The sequence below is a fragment of the Oryzias latipes genome, chromosome 13 (assembly GCF_002234675.1).
Source record: "Oryzias latipes chromosome 13, ASM223467v1".
NCBI classification, from domain to species: domain Eukaryota; kingdom Metazoa; phylum Chordata; class Actinopteri; order Beloniformes; family Adrianichthyidae; genus Oryzias; species Oryzias latipes.
In genome coordinates this window covers 32720410-32744272 of record NC_019871.2, presented here as the reverse complement: position 1 = coordinate 32744272, position 23863 = coordinate 32720410, and the positions used below count along the sequence as shown (strand labels likewise).

Sequence of the window (23863 nt, the reverse complement as noted above, 5' to 3'; positions counted from 1 at the left end):
TGTAAAGTTAACGTGTTGTGTGTAAAGTTAATGTGTTGTGTGTAAAGTTAATGTGTTGTGTTGGGACCCTTCTGGGCCACCGTACAAAGGGAATGGTATCCCACAATCCTTTGCGGTGCCGATCTAACAGCAGCACCAAAGTTACACCAACTTAATTGAATTAATTTGAATGAAAGTAAAAAAACTGTCTGAAAACTACATGTTATTTTTAAACTGACTTAACAAAAAAATGATTTATCTTAACTGAAGTAAATAATGAAGTTAGATCGGTAACGCTTTCTTTTACAGTACAGTACTTACAGTGTACTTAAGTGGTATTTACATGGTACTTATAGTGTAACTACTGGGTACTTTCAGGGTACTTACATGGTACTTTTTATGGAATTTACTGGGTACTTACAGTGTGTTTACATGGTACTTTACTGGGTACTTACATGGTACTTTTTGTGTCTACTCTGTACTTACATTGTACTTACTGTGTATTTATATGGTACTATTTGGTTCATACCTATGTGGTACATACTGGGTATTTATAATATTCTTACTGGGTATTTACATGTTGTGCAAAGGTGTCTTTTATGGTACTTACCACATGTAAGAACAAGGTAAGTACAAATAAAGTACCTTGACCTTTAGGTCTGCACTCGCTGCACGTTTCATGGTATTTACCATCAATTTACCACAGAAACTACCCCTTAAGTACAGTGAAACTGTAACTGTAAAAGAAAGTCAGCCCTATTTCCACTCAACTACATGGTACTTTCATTACTAAATACTGGGTATGTTCACTTGAATAGTACTTGGTACTTACCCCTTAAGTACACTGAAACTGTAACTGTAAAAGAAAGTCAGCCCTATTTCCACTCAACTACATGGTACTTTCATTACTAAATACCGGGTATGTTCACTTGAATAGTACTTGGTACTTACCCCTTAAGTACAATGAAACTGTACTGTAAAAGAAAGTCAGACCTATTTCCACTCTATTACATGGTACTTTCAGTAGTAAATGCCACTTATTACCTTCCCGTACAGTGTACATGAACACACTTGGTCTTCTGACCTCACCACATGAGACAATGCTAACCTGTTGGTAAGGGTAAAGTAACTACATTGTAAAAACATATTCTGGCCTGATTACTTCTTGTAACATGAGGCAAGTTTAAAGAGAAACAAGACAGCAGTGAAAACAACAATCTTTAATATGATACATGTCTGCAGCATACAAAGTGTCATCACAATGAAATAGGTTTTAAGTACAAAACAGTACAAAGGAGAATTCTAAAAAACACATTATTGGCCTGAGGGTCGTGCTTTTTGTCCAGTTTGGTAAAGGTGCAGGACTTCTTCAGGGTTTGTAACTGCAAGAAAATTCACAATATGAGCTCAAGTGAACATAAAAAGCATAACGACTTTGATGAAATACAAAATAAATTTTACTTATTTAATCATTTCTGTAATGAGTTTGATAAATCTCTATGAATTTTTTTATCGCTTTGACTGTAATGCTTGAAATTAATCAAGTACTATCCTCATTTAAAAACATGATAATAAATTATTCAAAACTTAACTTTTTTTAAATATTGTTCTAAAAATGAACTTTTTAAAATATATATTATATAATGTCAGGAAAATATGTAAAACAACAAGGCTAAATAATTAGTTTTAATACTAAAAACACCCCGAGTGTGTGTTTTTGTTAAGTATGGCAGGGGAAGTAAAGTTGCAAATTCCCAGCGCACTTGAATGCAGCACAACTACCCCCAAAGTGAACGTGCAGATTAATCCGGAGAACCTCGAGGCGCGCGCAACAGTTTGAATTTCTCTTCATCTGGCAGGTAAACCAGTGGTTTTTTTTTTTTAAATATTGGATAAATTACATGTAAATATTTAAACTGATCAAACTTTATAAAGAAGCTAACCTCGTGATTTCAAGCCGCTATCTCTGTGTTTGAAACGTGACTTAAGAGCCTGTCTACCTTGCTGCAATAATTTCAGTTATTTCATGTATACATTTTCAAAGTTTCTAATGAAAATCTACAAACATTTTTGTTACTTACCAGGAGAGAGGCAACTGTAAAACAAGCACGTAGCCTAAATGATAAAGTCTGTTGTTCTGTGGTCGTTTGACTGAGCGCACGTCTTTCTGGGAAAATCAAAGAAAGGCGTTTATTTAAAATAATGATGACGTACTTCCGTCTTTTTACCGCTTTAGATCAGCTGTGGTGAAGAAGACATCCCAGACGAATCCGTGAAGCCACAGGAGAGTAAGCTAAAGTAAGCTAAATCCACCAAGTGGACATATTATTTACATTAATGAAGTTTAAATGCCGTTTCCCCATTTTCTTTTCTTTCGCCGTTTTTATTTTATTTTTATTTATTTATTTATTTTCAAATATGATAGAGACAACAATACCACCCAACAGTGAATGTAAATGTTTGAAAATTAAAACATATTTTTGTGAATAACTGTGTTGAATTTGAAATTGCCTATTTATTTATTTTTTCCTTTTCTTTTACACTGCAATGTTTTTCATGCTAATGCAAATTGTAGGTGCGAATAATATTTATAAAGAATAAATACACACAGCAATTGCCAATTAAAACATTGCTTTTGTCATTCTTTGTCTAAACAAATTTGATTTTTTTATGGCAATTTTGATTTTTTTTCTTTGATTTCTTTTTTGTTGTTCTTGTTTATGTAACTAAAATATAAAGTTGTGAATAATTTATTGTCATGTTCATAAATGAGGATAATTGATTAATTTCAAGCATTACAGTCAAAGCTATAAAGAATTCACAGAAATTTATCAAACTCATTACAGAAATGATTGAATAAGTACAATTTATTTTGTATTTTATCAAAGTCGTTATGTTTTTTATGTTCACTTGAGCTCATATTGTGAATTTTCTTGCAGTTACAAACCCTGAAGAAGTCCTGCACCGTTACCAAACTCTGCTGAAAGAATTTTGATGGACAAAAAGCAGGACCCTCAGGCCAATAATGTGTTTTTTGGAATTCTCCTTTGTACTGTTTTGTACTTAAAACATATTTCATTGTGATGACACTTTGTATGCTGCAGACATGTATCATATTAAAGATTGTTGTTTTCACTGCTGTCTTGTTTCTCTTTAAACTTGCCTCATGTTACAAGAAGTAATCAGGCCAGAATATGTTTTTACAATGTAGTTACTTTACCCTTACCAACAGGTTAGCATTGTCTCATGTGGTGAGGACAGAAGACCAAGTGTGTATGTACACTGTACGGGATGGTAATACGTGTACATACCCAGCATTTACTACTGAAAGTACCATGTAATAGAGTAGAAATAGGTCTGACTTTCTTTTACAGTTACAGTTTCAGTGTACTTAAGGGGTAAGTACCAAGTACTATTCAAGTGAACATACCCAGTATTTAGTAATGAAAGTACCATGTAGTTGAGTGGAAATAGGGCTGACTTTCTTTTACAGTTACAGTTTCACTGTACTTAAGGGGTAGTTTCTGTGGTAAATTCATGGTAAATACCATGAAACGTGCAGCGAGTGCAGACCTAAAGGTCAAGGTACTTTATTTGTACTTACCTTGTTCTTACATGTGGTAAGTACCATAAAAGACACCTTTGCACAACATGTAAATACCCAGTAAGAATATTATAAATACCCAGTATGTACCACATAGGTATGAACCAAATAGTACCATATAAATACACAGTAAGTACCATGTAAGTACAGAGTAGACACAAAAAGTACCATGTAAGTACCCAGTAAAGTCCCATAGAAAGTACCATGTAAACACACTGTAAGTACCCAGTAAATTCCATAAAAAAGTACCATGTAAGTACCCTGAAAGTACCCAGTAGTTACACTATAAGTACCATGTAAATACCACTTAAGTACACTGTAAGTACTTTACTGTAAAAGAAAGCGTTACCGTTAGATCAAAGTAAAAGGTTTATCTTTCCAACATCCATATGGGGTCTTATCACCCTCTCACTGTAGAAAAAGTATTATCTGAGCTTCTTCATCCACTAAATCATCTTCAAATGGACACGCCATGCTGCTTCACCTCTCTGAAAACAAACTAACCTTCAACTAAACCTGCTCCAGACCAGGTTATGTTCAGAGCATGAGTTGCTATAGCAACCTGACATACCCTGAAACATACCTCCATTTCTGGATCCGAAAGCTGAGGTTATCAACTTCCTTAGCCTCAAACTTACCGTGGGAGCTAGTGTAACCAACTTCCTGGATCTTTTATTTTGGGAGAGGTGTGTCCCTCCCGGGTTACCCTAGAGATCAGGGGGAGTGGCAAGTTCAGAGAGTTTTTGTAAATAGGGGGAGAAGAAGAAGAATAAAGGGGTGGTGAGCGCATCCACTAAATGGCGGACCTGTTGTCCCGTGTCGTTTATGACCACAGAGTGAATGATTATTGAACCTCCCCCATCGCTCGGTTACACTGGTGGCAGCGGCTGGAGATTGCTTTCAGTGCAGCGAGGGTTAATGCAGCAGAGGCGCAGGAGAAACAGAAACTGTATCATGATGAAGACTCTCACCACAAGGGCTTTACAGAGGGTGCTCTGGTCTGGCTTAATAACCCAACAGAGGGCCGCACAAAACCCAGCACCGCACTGGAAAGGTCCCTATCGTGTGGATCAGGTTCTGGCTTCAGGTGCAGAGGCCGCTTTGACATATCGCATTGTCAACCCCCTGGATCTGTCGGAGCGGGCCCAGGTTGTTCATCATGACAGGTTAAAACGTTACACTCTTCCCCTGCCTGCTGGTTCCCCAAACGACAGTATGTCCACCCCGCCATCATCCTCTCCTTCGGCGGGTACTTCATTGGACCCCCCAGATAATGGTGATCCACCCCAACAGGGTCAGAGGGACGCGTTTGGGACAGCCCCTGCACACTCCCGCAGTGGTGCGTGCTCCAACACGTTATCAGGACTTTATTAGGATGTAACAATACAGGGTTATGTCACAGTGAAATTTTTGTTGGTGTTGTGAGGAGACTGTCAAATGTTGTTGTTGTGTTTTCCTTCCTTGAAAGATTCTGTTGAATAATATGCTGTTGGTTGGCAGGCAATGTTGTATTATTATTCAGACTTTTTTATTTTTTCCCTCTCCCTCCTGTGGTGGGAAATTTGCCTGTGGGTTCTGTAAACTCATGTTGTTCCTGTTTGGATGACTTTTGTTGGCGCCATATAGGGTCTCAAATGTTTATTTCTTAATTCATTTATTTTATTTTATTTTTTTTGCAATCCCCGGCCTGTTGCATTTCCTGTAGAAATTGTAGAAATGAGGACATTTCTTTTGAAAGGGTGGACGTATGTAACCAACTTCCTGGATCTTTTATTTTGGGAGAGGTGTGTCCCTCCCGGGTTACCCTAGAGATCAGGGGGAGTGGCAAGTTCAGAGAGTTTTTGTAAATAGGGGGAGAAGAAGAAGAATAAAGGGGTGGTGAGCGCATCCACTAAATGGCGGACCTGTTGTCCCGTGTCGTTTATGACCACAGAGTGAATGATTATTGAACCTCCCCCATCGCTCGGTTACACTAGCACAGGGGTCGGGAACCTTTTTGGCCAAGAGAGCCATAAATGCCACATATTTTGAAATGTAATTTCGAAAGAGCCATACAATAATGTAGTGTCCCTTCCCCACACTGAGGCACGGAGACTTAACCTCTTTTAAAGTTCTTTATTCTGGTTACTGCAGACCGCAGCAAACGCCGTACAATTAATTCAGCAACTCCTGAATCTATCCCGCTGAGACGAGAGCGCTTCTCCCAACTTTATAGTCCCTCACTGCCGCGTCAGCCCTCCCATTTCCCTTATTCGGCCCATAGCTGAACCCCATTGGTCCAAACTACCTAACAACAGGCTGAGCGACAGAACTGAGAGCCAATCAGATCTCTGCTTGACGCGTTCAATGAACTCCAGAACTTTTAACGCGGCTCAACAGCCATCCAACTCAGTCCGCGACAATTTGTTTAAAACTAAATATACAAGTGAATGTGTGCATTTGATTTAATTTCAACATTTTTAAAGTACAATAAGTCTGTGGATTCTTTTTAATAACATTGTTATGCTTTTGCTAATAAATGATGAGTATTTCTCGTAGTAGTTTTGCTGATGGTCTAGTCTGGTTGATACGTGGTGAGTTTCTGCTTCGTTCAGGCGTTGAGACTTTAAACGTGATCTTAGGTCTGAATGTTCTGTAGATGTGAGACAGACTGCTCACATGCAGACATGGAGCCAAACGCACACTCACAATGCAGTGAGTTTGGACAGTGGGTTTTACGTTTTTACAATCCCTGCGCGATTCACCTGCTGCCTGTCCCCACAACCCCTCACCCCCACCCTCTGCTTTCTCCCTCACACATCCCCGTCTCCGCATCTGCGCGCTCTTTCTCAGAGACGGGAGCGCGCAGTTTTAGGCACGTCAATTCACAGGTTTCCAGCTGGTACAAACTCTGTGAAATAATAGATAATAGTAAACTGATAATGCTGGCGCAGATTTCTCTCTCTAAGCACCGCTACTACTGCGCGCCTCTGGCATCGCATCGCACCCGAGAAGGACTGGTCTAATGAAAAAAAAAGTATAAGTAAAGATTTGTCTGCGAGCCACATGTGACCATCAAAAGAGCCATATATGGCTCGTGAGCCATAGGTTCCCGACCCCTGCACTAGCATAACCTGCTTTCTGGAATACCCCCCTGTTTAGAACCCCCCCCCCCCCCCTGCAGCAGTCATGCGTGCGGAGATGACGTCATGACGCTGTCCGGACGTTTTGTTTACTGTCTGGATGTGGAGGAGGGGGCGCTAACACCACGGATTTTCAATCAGTACACGTCTTTGGGGGAAAGAAACACTTCCGTAGTTGAGTGCTATCTTCACCTTTGACGTTTCTTTTTGTCATTTTGACTGCGTTTGTGACGGTGGGCCAGTTAGCACGTGCGCGCGAGGTACGCGCTGACCTGTATGCTAATGTTGACATCGCTAGAACAACAAGCTAGGAGGTAGGTTTCCTCACTTTCACATCAGGGAGTTTAGTGGTGTTTTTCCCTGTTTCCTCCGAGAGTTGAAGGCGGTAGGTGTGCGGTTAGAACGAATAAGAATGTAAACACTGCGCTGCCTCAGCTCTCGTCAATCAGCGTCCAGCTGCTGTTTAGTTAGTGTCGAGGCTCGTTTGATTTAACCACCTGACTGTCCGGCTAACTGTTGCTTCATGGGGTGGAGTCCTTTATTGGGATCGCCATGCTGGCTAGATTAACGTCAGGTATCGGTTCTCGGTGGAAACAGACGGCGGCAGACAAAATGGTGCTCAGGAGTTGCTGGAAGTCTCGCCACAAAAGCAGTCGGAGGACCGTAAACCCGGGACTGGCCGCGCTGCTCTGCTTCTGCGCGACCCAGTTCGTCTGCGCCGCGGGTCAGGTGGATGAAGCCAAGAAGTACGTGATCCAAAAAGACGCCGAGTTCGATGTGACCTACAATGGCACGGTGACCCACGACAACCAGACCATCTACGCCTTCAACCACACCATCTCGAGAAACAAGGTGAGTGCGGGGCTTCGGGGCGGGGGTCCACGCGTCGCCCCGCGCGGTGTCACCGTCTCTCCTCGTTTGACAGACGGAGGGGGTGCGCGTGACCGTGGACGTGCTGCAGCAGAGCCTGGAGAGTCCCATTCTGTTTGTGGTGCGGCAGAAGCAGGCTGTCATGTCCTTCCAGGTCCCTCTCAACCTCCGAGGACTGTGAGTTTGGCCTCTTTAAGCACATCTCATCCTCACACAGACCCTGACCTCAGTTCAACCCCACCGGGTTGAATATCCAGACATTTTCCTTTAAAAAAAATCTATTGTTAGGCTATCAACAAATGAAGTCGGTTTAGCTCGTGCTGGTTTGCGGCGCCTTCCGTCCGTGAAACTAGGGTTCAACTCTGGGCTGCTCCCTGTTCCCTTCTCTACCCCTGTGCCGGTTCCAAGCCTGGTTTGAGAAGGTTGCATCAGGAAGGGCATCCGGCGTAAAACATTGCCAAGTTTACCATGCGACTTGTTCGCTGTGGCGACCCCTGATGGGAGAAGCCGAAAGAGGAAGAAGTTAGGCTATCAACAAATATTTCACACAACAATTTCACTTGAGCAGAAATATAACTTCCAATAATCAATATGATAAATTCTTAAAATATAAAATAATTTATTAAAGACTTCTTATGGTTCAAAGAAGAGAATAAATTCATCTTGATAAAACGCTATTGTATTTTTAAAGTAGATATTGAGAAGAGGAATTTTGATTAACAATTTTATAAAAACTATGTCCAAAATGGCAAGTTTGTATTATTTATTTCCCCCCCAAAATGGCGTGATTCTAATGACTTTTGTTGTGATTTTCCACCTTCATTAAGTGCTTTTACAGTAACTAGTTAGTTTTGGTCATATTCTGCCGTTATTCCACATGCTCAGTGTGTTCAGGGCTTTGCTCAAGGACACTTTGACACTATGGCAGGCAAAATGGGAACAGACCCTTCAACCCTCCAATCAGAGGTTGGCCGCTGTACCTCAGCACCACAGCCAGCCCTTACCTAACATCTACTGCAGTAGATGTTGTGTAAACGCTGCTTGTGTCTGTCATAAACCTGCATGGAAGGTGATGACCAACCTCTGCCTTTTTAATCAGCATTTTCAATTTCTCTGTCCTGAAATCCTCCTGAGTGCTTAGTGGTTAAACAATTCTACGTTTTTGTGATGAGGTGAAGTGAAACATGACTTTACTTATTATTTGGACTTTTCAGCAGGTTCTCAGTAGTCTGATCTCTGTTTCATGTACTCGTGGCTGCGGTTGCGCAATAACAGGCACTTTGTGAGCCGGATCACTGATGAACTTTGGGCTTTCGTTTCCTCTTCTGAAATCTTCTGGATTAAAGCAAACAGTCTTACTGGAATAGTGCTGCCTCAAAACTTCCCATCTTCCACTGAAACCTTAAAATACTGTTTCCACAAAAGTACTAGAACAGTGGGACGTTTTGCTGTGTGTTTGTCCAGATATCAGAGGCAGTACCCGTACAAACATGTGGGCCGAACACTGTGCCAGCCTCCGACCCGAGCTGCTTCAGAAACCCAGTACTTCTTTGTGGACGTGTCCACCTTGTCCAGCCAGGGTACAAACTACCAGCTGCGAGTCAGCCGTGTGGAGAGCTTCACCCTGCAGTGAGTGACCAAGCAGCGGCAGACTGCTGCTTTTATGGCCAGCGTGATGCGGGGAACGTCTGTTGGAGTCAGCAGAACTCCTGCTACACTTTGACACCACCTTTCCTCCTCGTTACAGAACAGACAAGAGGTTCACCTTCAGTGCATCACCATCACAACCTCAGGTAAACATTCCCACCTGGTTTGAAATGTGTCCACTGTCAAAGAAAAGGCAAACACTTCCTGACAAGTCTGGATTTCTTTATTTAACCGTAAAATGAGTCCAGATCCGTTTGTCACTGTTTATTGGTTTTCATTCACAACACATTTTAGGAGCAAACCCTTTTTTTCTTCTTCAATAAAATCAATCTTTGCATCCAAAATGTTGGCCCCCTGTGTTTTGTGGGGGTGTCAGGTTCTTCTTGGAGGTTTATAGCGTTTGCTCTTTTAAAGCTTTGAAGACCCACTCCAATGAAAATGGAGGTTCTGCTGTTTTTAGCATCTTTTTGTGTCATTTGTCTGACAATGGAGGATATAGATAAAGACGTTTAAGCTTAAAATTGTCTTTCTGACTATTTCATTATTCAAATCATAGCGGATTAGCAGCAGACTGAAAAATGCTTTATCTGAGATGTAGAAAAAGTGCTGGAGGGGCCACAAGTTTCCTGCTCCACTCTGTTCTGATTCAATCATCAGTAGACGTCTAGATCCATGAACGGCTTTGTTTTCCGGGTCTCTGGAGTTTTAGCGCCAGTTTACAAAGAATTGTTTTTCTTGAATTACAATAAAAAACATAAAAGTTGTCTGTTTATCGGAGCCTAGCTTAAAGATGACGGATGTGGAGCGTTTGGTGAAGCTTTATTTCCAGGTAGGTTTTAAAACCAAAGGAATTCTGAACCTTTTGGTGAATTAAAAGTCTGATCATTAGGTGTCGGTCAAACGGAGTTTAAAATGTGAAATAAGGAGCTCAGAGACGCGTTTGGGGGAAGACGAGCGCTGCTTTATCCTCCTTTTTTACTCACAAACCCAGAAGTCCATCCTGACGTCATGAACCTGTCTCGCACAGAAGAAACACCAAAGCGGAAGGAAAAGTGTTCCATACGCCCCCTCCTCCAGGCGAAATGTCCTGTTTCAACACAAAGCAACAACGATGAGAATAATCTGTTAAACCGGCATATGAACCTTGAAAATGCCAAAAAGGGCTCCGCCGCAGACAGAAGCGTCTCACAGACGTAAGGATCTGGTCTCTGGTGGAGGAAGAAAGGAAACCGATGTCTTCAACGGCTGCAGAGATCCTGCAAGCCCCCCATCAATGAAGAAAACATTAACAGACCCAAATCAAACAGGAGCATCCAAATAATTTACCAATAAACATTCAGCTCACCCGTCACTCGCTGCTCACTTTGACTTCAACCTCGTAAAGTTGTGACTTTAAATCTTGTCATTTGACTTTTTTATTGATGTTTTTGGTGACCCTGAATTTCTGTGGGAGGATCTAAACTGCTATTTGTGTTGCAGCGCTGGTGTTCTGTTGGGGGTTCTGTCCTCTAAGCTTCCTGACACTGACAGCAGAGTTGATGCAGTGGCTGCATCGTCCCACATCCTGTGGCTGGAAACCAGCAGCACTTTTCTCAGCCAGAATGCAGTTTATCAGACTCATATTTACTTTAGGTCACCGTCACAAAGATCGTTGTTGGAGTAGTTTGTTGTTAAAGGACGACTAGCTACATTTTCCAAATATATTGTTTGAGCTCTACATTTAACAGGTGTGGAGAGAATTGTTGGGTCTGATGTAATTCTATGATTTTCCTAAAGTATTCTATAATTATTTAGACTGTTAAAAAATCTTTTTTATTTTTTTCCCTTTTAAAAGTTTTTCACTATTTGCTTTCACCCTGGTGAAAACTTTAGACTAATCCGTTTGCATTAATAGCTATAGAACCAAATCACAATACGGGTTTGTCTTGAGGGAAAAAAACACTGACAAATGCTAAACTAAGCTAAATTGTGATTTTTACTATCCAGTTGTGAAGAAATCAAGATTCCTTTGTTTAAATTCAGTCCAGACCATTTCAAAAAAGCAGGAATGTCTGAAGTCCTTTTGACATGAGCAGCAGATTAAATGGAAGATTTCTTTCCTTTTGATCACAGTAAAGGTTGACTGGAGAAAGGCTTCCTCTCAAAGAAGAGGAAGACACTTCAGCAGAACCAATCAGTGTTGGTTCTGCAATGACCCGTTGGGTTCTGAGTTTATGGACCGTTTTTTGACTCATCGTTCAAACTAATGAGCTTCTGAGTGGTGGGCAGGCTGTGGGCCTGGGACAACCCCCGTCACCCAGAACTGAGAGCTGTTTTCATGCTCCCCACTAGCCTACAGCCCCTTTGCACCCCAGAAATGGCGAGCAATATTGGAGCCGTCCATCCATCCAGTTCTGATCCAGATTCCAGCTCAGACCAGGAAAACAGAGACGTTCATGGATGTGTTTGTCTGACAGATGATCAGAATGGAGTGGAGCGGGAAGCTTTAAGCCCCGCCCAGAGTAATTTCTAAGCAACAAATAGAATCTTTTTCAAACTGCATTTTTTCATCTGCTCCTGATTCACATCAATCAGAATGCAAGTTTTGGCTCATTTTGTTTATCCTGAATGCCACCAAACATGTTAACAACAGCAAAAACACTATTTTTATCGACGACACACAAACAGGAGCCTGATGGCTGGAAGCTCCCTTTCTCGTCACATTTCAGTCAAGTAAGAAAATGTTTTGATGTTTTACAGGTGGTTAAACTTTGTGTTAAGGTTTTTTTATTTAATTTTGTAGAGCCTGGCTGCTTCTCACCTTCTGAACCCTCACAGTAGCAGGAAGTGTGCACTTAGTTCCTGCTTGGCTGCCTTTGTTTAGTGTTTGCCTAAGATGTCATGAGGTTGTGTCACAGCCTTTTTCATCTGACACTGTGTGTACAGTAAGAACAGAAGCAGAACAGGATTTTCACAATAACCTGCTGAGTAAACCTTACATGGTTTCTCACTGCTGGGTTCTGTTTTTCAGCAGTCTGTTAGTTTCACTGCTGGATATGTTCTCTCAGAAAACAAGACAATCCAACATGGAAAACAGAACCAGAGAGCTTAACAGATTAATTAGATGTCAGAGTGTAGAGTTAGTTTGTTTTATGTTGCAGAGGCGGGTGGGAACGTAGTATTAGAGAGGAATATGTCAAACTTTGTGTTGTCCATCCAAATGGAAATGACATGTTTTCAGGATGTTCATGATGTCAACACAGATATCAATTTAGATGCTTCAAATTCGGCGTCTTGACAAACTGGATCTAGCATTTTTTTGTTCAAACCAACCTCCTAAAGATGTTTTCAGGAAACTCTGGTCTCCCTTTGTTCTCTCTTCCAGTACTTTAAGTATGTCTTCCCAGACGGAGTGGACACCGTCATCGTCAAAGTCGACTCCGACATGAACTTCCCCTGCTCCGTTATGTCCATTCAGGATATTCAGGTACGGCAAAGACCGAGGTGGAGGGCTGCATAGAGGATGTAGGAAAGAACCTCAAGCATTCAGTCGCTCAGTCCAGTTCCATTTACAGTCGTTTGTTTTGTGAAATGAAACCCCTGGACTAAGTAGTGCAAACCCTTTCTGAGTATTTATTTCTCTTGATACGGGTCTGCTATGAATACATGAGGGGGGGTCTGGAACAGCTGTGAACATTCATGGACGGCTGACTGCAGGTCTGCCGATCGTGTGACTTATGTCAAGTTTTCTACTGACCTTTCCACAATCTGCTCATGTTGTTTTCATAGAACAGCAGATCCTGTTTTTGTTCATGCTCATGTTATGTCCTCTTTACCTTCTTTAAATGATTCAGAGAATTGGAAATCACTTAAATGTTGGCTTTGTTCCCCAACATTTGTTTCTTGGTACTGACAGCTGACTCTCCTCTTTTTCATAAATGTGATCTTGGTTTGATGAAAGCTTTTGGCTCATAAATATCAATGGTGGTTTTTTCAATGGTTTTAACTTTGAATCAGTCTTACCTTTTTAGCATTATTTCATTCTTTTTTTGTCTGTAATTCTTTAACTTTTTTAAAGCTAATTTAGCCTTTAACACGTGTATTATCTGTTTCCATATTAATTGGCTTTTCTTAATATTTTTGGTGTGTTGGATATTTATTAGCATCTAGCTTGGATTTTTAAATTAATTCCAAGTGACTAAAAATTACATTTTTCAGCAAATATTGCATCTACAGGTCCACGCGTTTTTCAATGAACATGTCTTTTTTGTGTGTTGAACACTGTTCCCCCGTGGATTTGCGTTTCATTAATCGCAGTTTCACGTAGTCGCTGATTTTTGACTCCTCCAGATCATCACAAAACTTCAGACAACGAACGCATGACGCTTGTATGAGACTTTCATGAATTCAGTTCCACTGAACAGCCGGTTCCAGTGGTTCCTGAATCGCTGGGACCCAAGTTTGTGCCCCTGAACGGAGAAATGACATCAGCTGACTCAGAAGCTGCCTTAAATGATCCTGATACGCTGAGGAAGACGATCACAAAGAAGAATGATCATGAATGAATCAATGAATGATTGAATGGATGGATGATTGGATGGATGGATGGATGGATGGATGGATGGATGGATGGATGGATGGATGACTGAATGAATCAGGCTGTTCTGGAAGAAGTGACGCTCAAATGGTACTTCAGGACCTCTGACACTTAACTGAAGGAGGAATCACGGACCCCTGGTTTTAAGGCACAGCGACGCTCCTATTGTGTGTTATAAAGTATGCTACAGCCTATTGATCTGAATAAAAACAATTCTATGTAAATGTTTTACAAAGCATCAGAAATGTTTCAGAAGGGTTTTGATGAGGAATGATCGGTGACGGACATTCTTCAGGCGCTGGGGTGGGTGGGTTGGTGGGGTTATTCTTCATATTGGTGGATTTGGCCTATTTGCGGGTGTCTCTGGTCCCTGACCCTCGTGAATATGGGGGGGGGGGTACTGTATTTGTTTTGTAGCTAACCTCAGCCTGATTGACAGGGATAACCTCTTTCAGCTCTGGAGTTGTCATCTTTGTCTTTCTTGTCTGCGTAGTGTCCTGTCTATGATCTGGACAACAACGTGGCCTTCATTGGAATGTACCAGACCATGACTAAAAAAGGTGCCATCACCGTGCAGGTACTCTTCACACCAGGCCAAAGCAGATGTTTTCTAAAAGGAATTAGAAGTTGTGTGAAACAAACCTTCTGCTTTTGTTTCACGCTGTAATCCAGAGAAAAGATTTTCCCAGCAACAGCTTCTATGTGGTGGTGGTGGTGAAGACGGAGGATGAGGCGTGCGGCGGTCCGTTGCGGCTGTACCCTCTACGACCCGATGAGCTGATCGATGCTGGGAATCGCAGCAAAGTGCTGGATGTGTTGGTCTCCAGAGCCATCAGCTGTGAGTCGCTTTTCTGTAAACGTTTCAGCAGACGCTAAACCTTAAACCTCAAACTTTGGTGGGAAAGAAATGGATCTAAACATGAGAGCCAATCAGTTTGACACAGCAGAGCTGACTACTGAACACCTTTATGTTTCTACAAATCTGCTCTGCATCTTTATTATGCATCATTTTTATTTCACCTTTATTTATTCAGATTAAGAAAAACAGGTATTTTCAACTGTGGCCTGGCAAAAGGAGCTACAGGAGACAGAAAGAACCAGGATAAAACAGCAATTATCAAAATAATTAAACTCATTAAATCATTAGAATCTTAAAAGCAACATTTTCTTTAAAATGATCATTAAGATTCTTTTTGGAAATAATTGTTTTGTGAATGACTCCAGTCTCTGGGTGCTGCAGACTGAAAGGATAAAGAATCCAACGAGGAGTTTGGTTGGATGGATGGATGGATGGATGGATGGATGAATCCATCATGAACCGCTGAATGTCACATCCAGTGTAGTTCAGTTCAGTGCAGAGCAGAGGCTGCAGTGGGGGGGTTGCAGGGAGCATTTGTTCAGCTCAAATGGGAAAGCAGGTTCTGTTTTTCCAGCAAATGTTCTTTAGCTGATCTGTGAAGGACATCACCGTGATCAAACAAAGGAGCGGCTGGGTATGGGTCATTATTTAGAAAAATACTAACTTTACCCAATAAAAGGCAAAACCAAACTAATCTCAACACTAACAGTCTTAAGATTATGTTAGGAAAAACCCTTCAGATTTGCTCTGAAGGTGACTGAATCTTTCTTTAAAAATGTGTTTGTGGCCTGAAGAGATGAACTTCAGCTTCTGTCAAATAAGGGTCAACTCAGCATTTTAAGAGAGTTTCAGTTTAAAACCTGACAGTTAAAGACAACACAGGATGTTGACAGTTGTGTAGGTGTTGTGTAAAGACAGCTAAACCAGTTCACTTCCATCCCAGGAAGAAAAAACCACAACCTTTTATCATTTATGGATGGTTGTAAATATGAAATAACCGTTTTGGGCACGGTGCCTTTTTTTAACCGTCTTTGTGCTCCTGAGGTTTTGTTCCGTTGTTCTGTTTGCCCTCAGAGTTTTTCTGGTTTTGTTGGTCATATTTCTGTAAAGTTACTCCTCGCTGCTGTACAACAGTAGACGTCCCAAACACAAAACCTGACTGTAGCTCTCCTGATTTCTTCAGGATCTACAGGATATCTAAAGGAAAAACGCTGGGATTGTCGCCTCCATCAAACTGTCCCCCTCCCATCATCTTCTGATCCATTTCCTGATTGTGGTCTTTAGAATATGATGCTGCTGTTTGAGCCTAAAGCAAAACCTGTGGTTTTCTAGGACACAGTTTCTGCAGAGCAGCAGGAGTTCATCAGAAATACCCTATGGCTTGTTGGCGGGGCAGTTGGCACAGAGTTTCCTTGGCCCTCTTCCCCTCTCTGTTGCTGAGAGCTGTCTGTTTACATGCTGTCCCGCTAGCGGGGAGCGTGTGGTCCGCCCAGCGCATTTTCTACGTCACAAATACGATCTTCTTCAAACTGCAAGGCCAAATGTCAGAAAAAATCTACTAGAACTTCTTATAAACACCATTTTTGTTCATCCCAGCGGATCTTTAAGTAGAAGTACGGAAACTAGGCAGACCTTCCAAGGTCACGTGTTTATTGGTATGTGACCCAGTGATGTATAAAAGACCAGACTGATGGGAAAATGCGTTCTGACCATTACCCCATTTGCCCCTCCATCAGACTATGATGCTGGTGGGGTAAAAAGCCCAAAAGGATCATCTGTGATCCGGTTATGGTATTTATATGGTTTTGAGGAATCTGAGTAACACACTGCATTTATCAGAGTCATTCCTCATTATTTTATCAGTCTTTGTAAATAAAACACCTGGAAATACTCACAGCAAATGGGCGTGGCGGTCACAGTGGGAGTGGCAGAAAGCACGGACCAGGAGAGCCGACTGTCCTGTTTAGAGCCCTGAGCTCCTCCTCCTTCCTGACATGTGATGATTGCAGGAGTCTGAAGGCTTCCAGCTATCAGACGCTGGATCACTGCGCTCATGCGTGCACGTTTCTCCACAGCTGACACCTATGTGATGGGCGTGCTGTTCTGCCTGGGCATCTTCCTCTCCCTCTACCTGCTGACCCTGCTGGTGGCCTGTGTGGAAAACAAGCGGTAAGTGTCAAACGCCTTCTCCTTCGTTCTGTGGGCTGTGGACACATTCATTATCACCTCCTTCTTATCTGTGCGAGATGGCGAGTCACTCCATGTAACTGAAACCCTGCGAGTGCAGATGAAGGCCAAGCCTGTGGGGATTGTGTTGTGAAGCACTTGGAGGTGACAGATCTGCAAGTTGGCGTTTGAGCCGAGAAAGCAAAATCCACTTTAACCTCACATAACGGGGGGGGGGGGGTTATCCCTCCAGCAGACAATGCTTCATCGCTGCATGTTTTTGGTTTTGTCTCCTATGGGGCTAAAAAGGTGTTTTAATGTTTAAACGAAGGTTTAACAAAAGTTTGGGGGCCCAAATATCCTGTTTGTAAAAAAAAAATACAGCTTCGGTTTTATTTTACCTGAGACCACATGTCCAAATGCACAAGTAGAGGCTGGAATGGTAATGAAGCCCACTGAGACGACTATTGTGGTAAATATTGGGCTTTATAAATCCAAATGAATAGAATATGAATTAGCTTCATCTGCTGGAGTTCATGCTCATCCCTCTGTTTGGTGCAGAATGAACCGGAGGAGGGAACTGTTGCAGATTCCTGCGGATCTGTCGCCTGCAGAGAAAGGTAACCCAGCAACCCATGATGATGATGATGGTGGTGATGATGATGAACATGTTCCAGAGAGAGAACCTGCAGGCTGCGGAGATGACATCTGCACATGTTCCTGTTGATCTCTGTAATGTAGATTTATGTGTTGATGTCCCCCCCCCCCCCCATGCTGATGCATGGTTCAGCCTCTCTTCTTGGAAAGAGCGGAGACGGTACAGCAACACTTTTTCTTCTCTCGTGCATTTTTAGGCCGTCCTTCACCCCTTTGGTTGCCTGCTTAGACTTAGATTACCCATAATTCCCTGTTTTTAGAGGCTTTAAAGTCCCACTCTGATCATCGTTTGAAGAGTACTCAGAGGTCTCTGAAGTGTAACGATGATGCCGTTTTTGACCCCAATAAAATAAGGACATAGTTTCTGCAGAGCGGCAGGAGTTCCTTAGATATCCACGTCTGAGATGTGGGCGGGACTGTTGTCATGGAGCAAACCCCCCCATTTCTCCCCATTGCTTGCAGCCCGCCAGGTGTATTTCCTACGCAACATATTGAATCTGTTGAATCTGTTTCAAACGTGGTTTTTTCATCTGCTCCTGATGTACAACGATTTGAAAAAAGACATTATCAGAAATGTGATTGAAGCTTAATTTCCTTCAGATATGTCCTCACCATCTTCATCAGAGAGGGGCTTTAAAAACTCTAAAGAACCATTAGGAGGAGAACGCTTTTCGTTTCCTGCTCTGCTTTGTGGTTGTTTTTTTGATGACCCTGACTCATCGGCTGCCTTTGATGCACAGCCAGTGGCGGCTTTTAAACGCAACGATGTGTAATTCTACTGCACAACATAACAGCTCAGCAGAATTCATTTAGACAGCTCTGCCTGCTGCTGCTGTGCCTCCTCGGCTCGATGCTGCCCCCTGGTGTGCGGTAGCTGCCACGGCTTGTCTGGCGGCCGCAGGGCTCGCCGTGTTTCCTCTGTCACTGTTTCTGTGAGCCATTGATTCTCTCAGATGTGTTTTAGTGTCGTGAAGACACAAAAAAGCTTTCAGACACCAGCTGTGCAGATGTGGTTTGTTTAACGGATGTGTTTTTGTCTTCAGGGAAGACTCCAGCCTCGCCGTATGAGTATGGCTCCTTTGGTGGGTTTTGCGCCGATTCTTTCATGTTTTTTTGAGTGAAGACAGAACAAACTGACCGGTTTAATGTGAAACACAACCGTGTCCGATAACAGAAGAACCTAACAAGTCAGTCATTAAGACAGACACCATGAACTTTATTGAACCGACCGGTTTAATGTTTTGCAGCCGACACCGGGAGCACGCTGGGTTCAGAGCCGGTCACGGACAGCGTCGCCTCCACCGACAACAACTACGGATACATGGGTATGCGGGTGAACCCCCCGGTCTCCCCGGCCTGCGGTTCTCCGCGAGCGCCGGCCGTCCCTCACTGCTTCTCTGTTTGTTCACTAGGACAGGAACCCTTCAAACGTCGGCCAATCCTCAATCACCTTCACCACATAGCCGTCCGCATCGGTGACGCACGGCCGCGCCCTTCCTCCAATCAGATTCAGTCTCCACCAATCAGCTCACTCTTGATCCGCACGCTAATAAAGCATGAAGGCTCCGAAATTTAAAATGATCGAAGTCGATGAATCAAGCTCAAATAGAAAGTCGTTAGAGATCAGAGATTGGTCCGATTTGCTGTGAACTTGGTCAAATCCCGTCTACAGCCCCCTTTAGGTGTGGCGGGGGTCTCCCAGCTGAAAGCTCCTTCTGCTCCTCTCCTCTCCTCAGAGAGATCTCTGGACAGCATCGCACGAAGCAGACAGGAGTCCCTGAGCTCCGTGGAGGAGGAGGACTACGACACTTTAGACGACATCGACTCGGACAAGAACATCGTTCGCACCAAGGTCTGTTTCCTTCAGCCAAATGCATTTGCCGTAACACAATAAGTGACTTTTTTAAGTTTGAAGTCTTTGTTAAAGTGGTCTTTTTCCTAGGACATAGTTTCTGCAGGGCAGCAGGAGTTTATTAGAAATTCCCCTCTCAGTCGAGGGTTTAGGCTGACATGGAGCAATCCCGCCCCCTCCTGTGTTTTTTATCTACTGTATGTCCTCCACCGTTGGAAAAATGCCACAAGATCATGGTGGGGGTGGGTCTTTCATGAAGAGGGAGTTCAGGTGTGACGCCTCATGAATGATGTTTTCTCTGTCCAGAAGTACCTGTCTGTGGCTGACCTGTCCCGCAAAGACAAGAGGGTCCTCAGCAAGAAATACCAGATCTACTTCTGGTGAGGCCGCCTTCCAAAGCCACACATCCAAATGATTGCTGTGTTTTTAGGAGTTCCTCCGTTTTCTCTGCTGTTTCAGTGTAGGAGGAGGGAAACATTCTCTCAGTAGGATGCAGCAGCGTAAACCAAACCTTGTATGTTTCATGAATATTTACATGTTCTCTGTAGGAACATCGCCACTATTGCCGTGTTTTATGCTCTGCCGGTCATCCAGCTGGTCATCACCTATCAGACGGTACATTTTCTGCAGATATGAGGCTAAAAATGTGTCCCACCTGCTGATGGAACAGTGGTATCAGTCAGCTCTGTGGATTCTTGCTCTCCAGGCTGTTAACATCACAGGAAACCAGGACCTCTGCTACTATAACTTCCTGTGTGCCCATCCGCTGGGGGCTTTAAGGTGCGCTGCTCTCTTGTCATGGCTGTTCATGCTGCGGCTAAGGCAGTTCACTCTGACTTCTCTTCTGCCGTCCTGCACAGCGCCTTCAACAACATCTTCAGTAACCTTGGTTACGTGATGCTGGGACTCCTCTTCCTCCTCATTGTGCTGCAGAGGGAGATCGTCCACAAGCAGGCTCTAGATCGCAACGACCTCAACGCGCTGGTGAGCATCAAACTGCAGCAGACGGCGGATCCGAGTTCTTGGTTTAATCTGCTTCGTCTTCTCAGGAGTGCGGCATCCCCAAACACTTTGGACTGTACTATGCTATGGGAACTGCTCTGATGATGGAGGGCCTGCTCAGCGCCTGCTACCATGTTTGCCCCAACTACACCAACTTCCAGTTTGGTAAGTTTAGAATGGCAGCAATCCAAGAGCCACGAGGAACATAGACTGAAGACCAGGGCTGAGGATTGGTGGATTCATTCATTCATTCATTCATTCATTCATTCATTCATTCATTCATTCATTCATTCATTTGAATTTGCTTTTTTGGATGATTTCATTTTGGTGAAAGTGCAGATAGAAGCAAGAAAAGAGGAGCTAACTCTAGCTCACGTGCCCCCCCACCCTGTAACTTCTGCTAGATTCCTCCGTGTAGCTTCAGTTTGAGCTGGTGAAGCAGCAGAACATGAGGATTTGAACAGAACAGAACTGCAGGCTGAACCTGACAGATGAACAGAAGGTTGACTAAGGAGGCCGTTCAGCGCCTCAGAGGAACATTAGCCGTGTTTATGTAGCTTCAGACTCCGTCCAAGAAGCAGCAGAGAAGCAGCTGTGAGCCTTAAGAAGAAAACATGTTGAAAAAAGCTTCCAGACACTAAAGAGATGAGAACAGACAGACAGAACTCACCAGAAAAACAAAGACCGGTCCACTAAAGGCCTGAAAACTCCTCAGAGGCAGGACTTCTCTATTGACAAAGAGGCTTTGGCTCTGCACGGTGGTGCAGGATGTTCTGGATCTCCTATTTTTAGGAAATGTTTTCCTTCATTAGCGACTGAAGCAGAATTGAGTGCAGCATAGCCTTCATTCTTTTTTCGGGAAACTTCTTGAACTGGGTTAAGTGTTGAGTGCGTGTATTCAAACAGAGAAGTAGAAGTTAAAGTTATAAAAGCTTGATAATTGACCTTTCATGTGTTTTTGTTTGAGTTCATTCATTTGATGAATGGACCTCTTAGAAACAAAATGTGGGTTTGGACCTGCGTGTGCTGAACGTTTCCCCCTCCATCTTGCAGACACGTCCTTCATGTACATGATCGCTGGACTCTGTATGTTGAAGCTGTATCAGAAGAGGCATCCGGACATCAACGCCAGTGCTTACACCGCCTACGCCTGTCTGGCCGCCGTCATCTTCTTCTCCGTGATCGGAGTGGTACGCACACGCAAAGACCCACACACAGACCTTCACGCACACGCCAAACGCAGCTCTCTGCCTGTCCAGGTCTTTGGGAGAGGAAACACCGTCTTCTGGATCGTTTTCTCTGTCATCCACATACTGGCGACCCTCCTGCTCAGCACGCAGCTCTACTACATGGGCCGATGGAGGCTGGGTGAGACCCCCGCAGGAACCAAACGCATGCATGCCTCACAATCCACACGTGTGGCCAAAAGTCTCATTAAGGACAGAAAAATATCCACGCTGTTCTGATGATAACTTGGATGATTTATAAAAAATCAATGAAACCGTTCAGACGCACTGCATTGTGGGATGTATTTGCCTAGCCCAGTGAGCGTCGTAGCACTCTAGTTTTATTTCTTGGGGAGTAGATTCTGGGATGGTAGATTCAGAGTCGCCAACCAGATGGCGAGCGCGGCATACGAGGGATTGGGACAACCGCGGAGCTTTTGGAACAGTTTTCCAGCTTAGTGAGGGAGCTAACGCTCTCATTGAATCTTCATTTAGAGGTTTTTGTAAAAGGTTAGTGTCTAGAAAATTTACGTTTTTAGTTTAGTGTATTTTCAAATCAAAAACTCCTTTTGTGAAGGCGTTTCTGCTTTTAAGTGTGTGTGTTTTTCCGTGTGTGCATCAGACTCGGGCATCCTGCGCAGGATCGTGTACGTCATCTACACGGATTGCATCAGACAGTGCAGCGGTCCCATGTACATTGTGAGTAAAGACCATCAGGTTCCTTTGGGATGCTGCCAGCAGCCGTTTTGAAATCCCGCCTGTGTGACCCGTGTCTTTCAGGACCGCATGGTTCTGCTGGTGATGGGAAACATAGTCAACTGGTCTCTGTGAGTGAACAGCAGCTGGCATGGACTCGTGCGGAGCACCTTTTCCAAACGTTGTGTGTTTTTTGGCTGCAGGGCGGCGTACGGCCTCATCCAGAGACCGAATGACTTTGCTTCCTACCTGCTGGCCATCGCCATCTGCAACCTGCTGCTCTACTTTGCCTTTTACATCATCATGAAGGTCTGTGGCGCCGTGAGGTTGAAGAACAACAAAGGCAGATTGTGTGATGAATTTTGCATTTGCAGCTGCGCAGTGGGGAGCGGATCAAGTGTCTGCCTCTGGTGTGCATCCTCTTCACGGCGGTGGTGTGGGGCTTCGCTCTGTACTTTTTCTTTCAGGGTCTCAGCACCTGGCAGGTCAGTGTCACGCAGATCCACGCAGACGGCGTCCTGAGTTCTTGGTGTTGATTATCCGCATTCCTCCTGACAGAAAACGCCGGCAGAGTCCCGTGAGCATAACCGGAATTGCATCCTGCTGTCGTTTTTTGACGACCACGACATTTGGCACTTCCTGTCGTCCATCGCCATGTTTGGATCCTTCCTGGTACGAGCATCCATGTGGAGCAGAACCGAGCTTTCATGCTTGCGTGTCGTGAATGATCGATTCTCCTGTTCTCCTCCAGGTCCTCCTGACCATGGACGACGACCTGGACAGCGTCCAGAGAGACAAGATCTTCGTCTTCTAGACGTGTCTGGTCCTCTGCCGTCCTCTCTGCCTTAGCCACTTTTGCCCTATCGGTTGTCTCTTGACTGCATCTCCTCCGTGTTTCAAAGCACAGCCAGTGGCCTGACGGTGAACACAGAGCTCCGCCTCTCGTAGGCAGCCAGGGGAGGGGCCGACCCCCCGGACTGCCTTCTTTGGACACTTTTTGTGCCAACGGTGAGCGGATGGCTGTGGAAGTGTGTCCTGGACCATACTGCTGTAATGGATGCTGACCTGCTGCTGGGGACAAAGATCCAGTTTAACCCGTCCATGTTTCCCTAACGGAGGAGCATTTTGTACTTCCTGTGTGTGTGTGTGTGTGGGGGGGGGTGTGTGTGTGTGGGGGGGGGGGGTGTGTGTGTGGGGGGGGGGGGTGTGCATGAATCCTGTCCAGTTTGTCCTGTGGCCTTCAGTTTTGAAGTCATGTTCGTCATACTGTGCTGGTTTTTTCCTCCTGATTGGAGAACATTGATGATTGTACTTCTTGACTGCCCTCGTGTACCACAAAGAACGTACTGTTCTTGCACTTTTCTGCATTCAAATGAGCGTACTGTCAGATGTTGTAATGAGCGGTTACTGAATAAAGTCTGCTTTTCTGAGGAGCCATGTTTCTACGTCCCAAACGGTCTGCGGATGAACACGGGAATGTCGGCCTGCAGGACTAACGCACAAAACCGTCGAACGCCGTAAATGGCGTTTACTTGTATAGCGCTTTTCTACCTACAAGGCCCAAAGCGCTTTACAGTCACAGACCCATTCATTCGCTGGTGGCAACT

At 43.9% G+C, this 23863-nt stretch overlaps 1 protein-coding gene and 1 long non-coding RNA gene across 5 annotated transcripts; one reads left to right on the top strand and one right to left on the bottom strand.

The window, feature by feature from the left end:
* The first annotated feature begins 6769 nt into the window (after positions 1–6769).
* Positions 6770–23427, top strand: sidt2 (SID1 transmembrane family member 2). 4 transcript variants are annotated; one of them, XM_023961446.1, is made up of 27 exons: positions 6770–7557; positions 7631–7752; positions 9040–9204; positions 9323–9368; positions 12587–12688; positions 14292–14375; positions 14471–14636; positions 16733–16826; positions 17385–17443; positions 17614–17640; positions 18524–18562; positions 18728–18805; positions 18893–18955; positions 19217–19332; positions 19639–19712; positions 19881–19947; positions 20039–20112; positions 20193–20316; positions 20382–20499; positions 21388–21524; positions 21594–21702; positions 22183–22259; positions 22341–22387; positions 22460–22565; positions 22631–22741; positions 22815–22928; positions 23008–23427. In XM_023961446.1, exons 1-27 carry the CDS (start codon positions 7258–7260, stop codon positions 23068–23070), a joined length of 2682 nt encoding a protein of 893 aa, XP_023817214.1. In that variant the 5' UTR covers positions 6770–7257; the 3' UTR covers positions 23071–23427. The 4 variants fall into 4 exon arrangements, with proteins under 4 accessions (XP_023817214.1, XP_023817215.1, XP_023817216.1 ...); XM_023961447.1 differs by lacking the exon at positions 17614–17640 and having other exon boundaries at positions 6771–7557; XM_023961448.1 differs by lacking the exon at positions 18893–18955 and having other exon boundaries at positions 6771–7557.
* LOC110016274 lies at positions 14798–16751 on the bottom strand. The gene is made up of 2 exons (XR_002291599.2): positions 16553–16751; positions 14798–15250 (listed from the first exon to the last, which is right to left on the bottom strand). It is a non-coding gene; the product is annotated as an uncharacterized LOC110016274 (long non-coding RNA).
* Positions 23428–23863: the final 436 nt, after the last annotated feature.

What these genes read in the sequence shown, in the direction of transcription:
- sidt2 (XM_023961446.1), top strand. Translation starts at nt 7,258, where the DNA reads ATGCTGGCTAGATTAACGTCAGGTATCGGTTCTCGGTGGAAACAGACG. An exon ending in GCCTGTGTGGAAAACAAGCG is followed by an intron (nt 16,827 to 17,384) that starts GTAAGTGTCAAA and finishes TGTTTGGTGCAG; the next exon opens with AATGAACCGGAGGAGGGAAC. An exon ending in GTATGAGTATGGCTCCTTTG is followed by an intron (nt 18,563 to 18,727) that starts GTGGGTTTTGCG and finishes AATGTTTTGCAG; the next exon opens with CCGACACCGGGAGCACGCTG.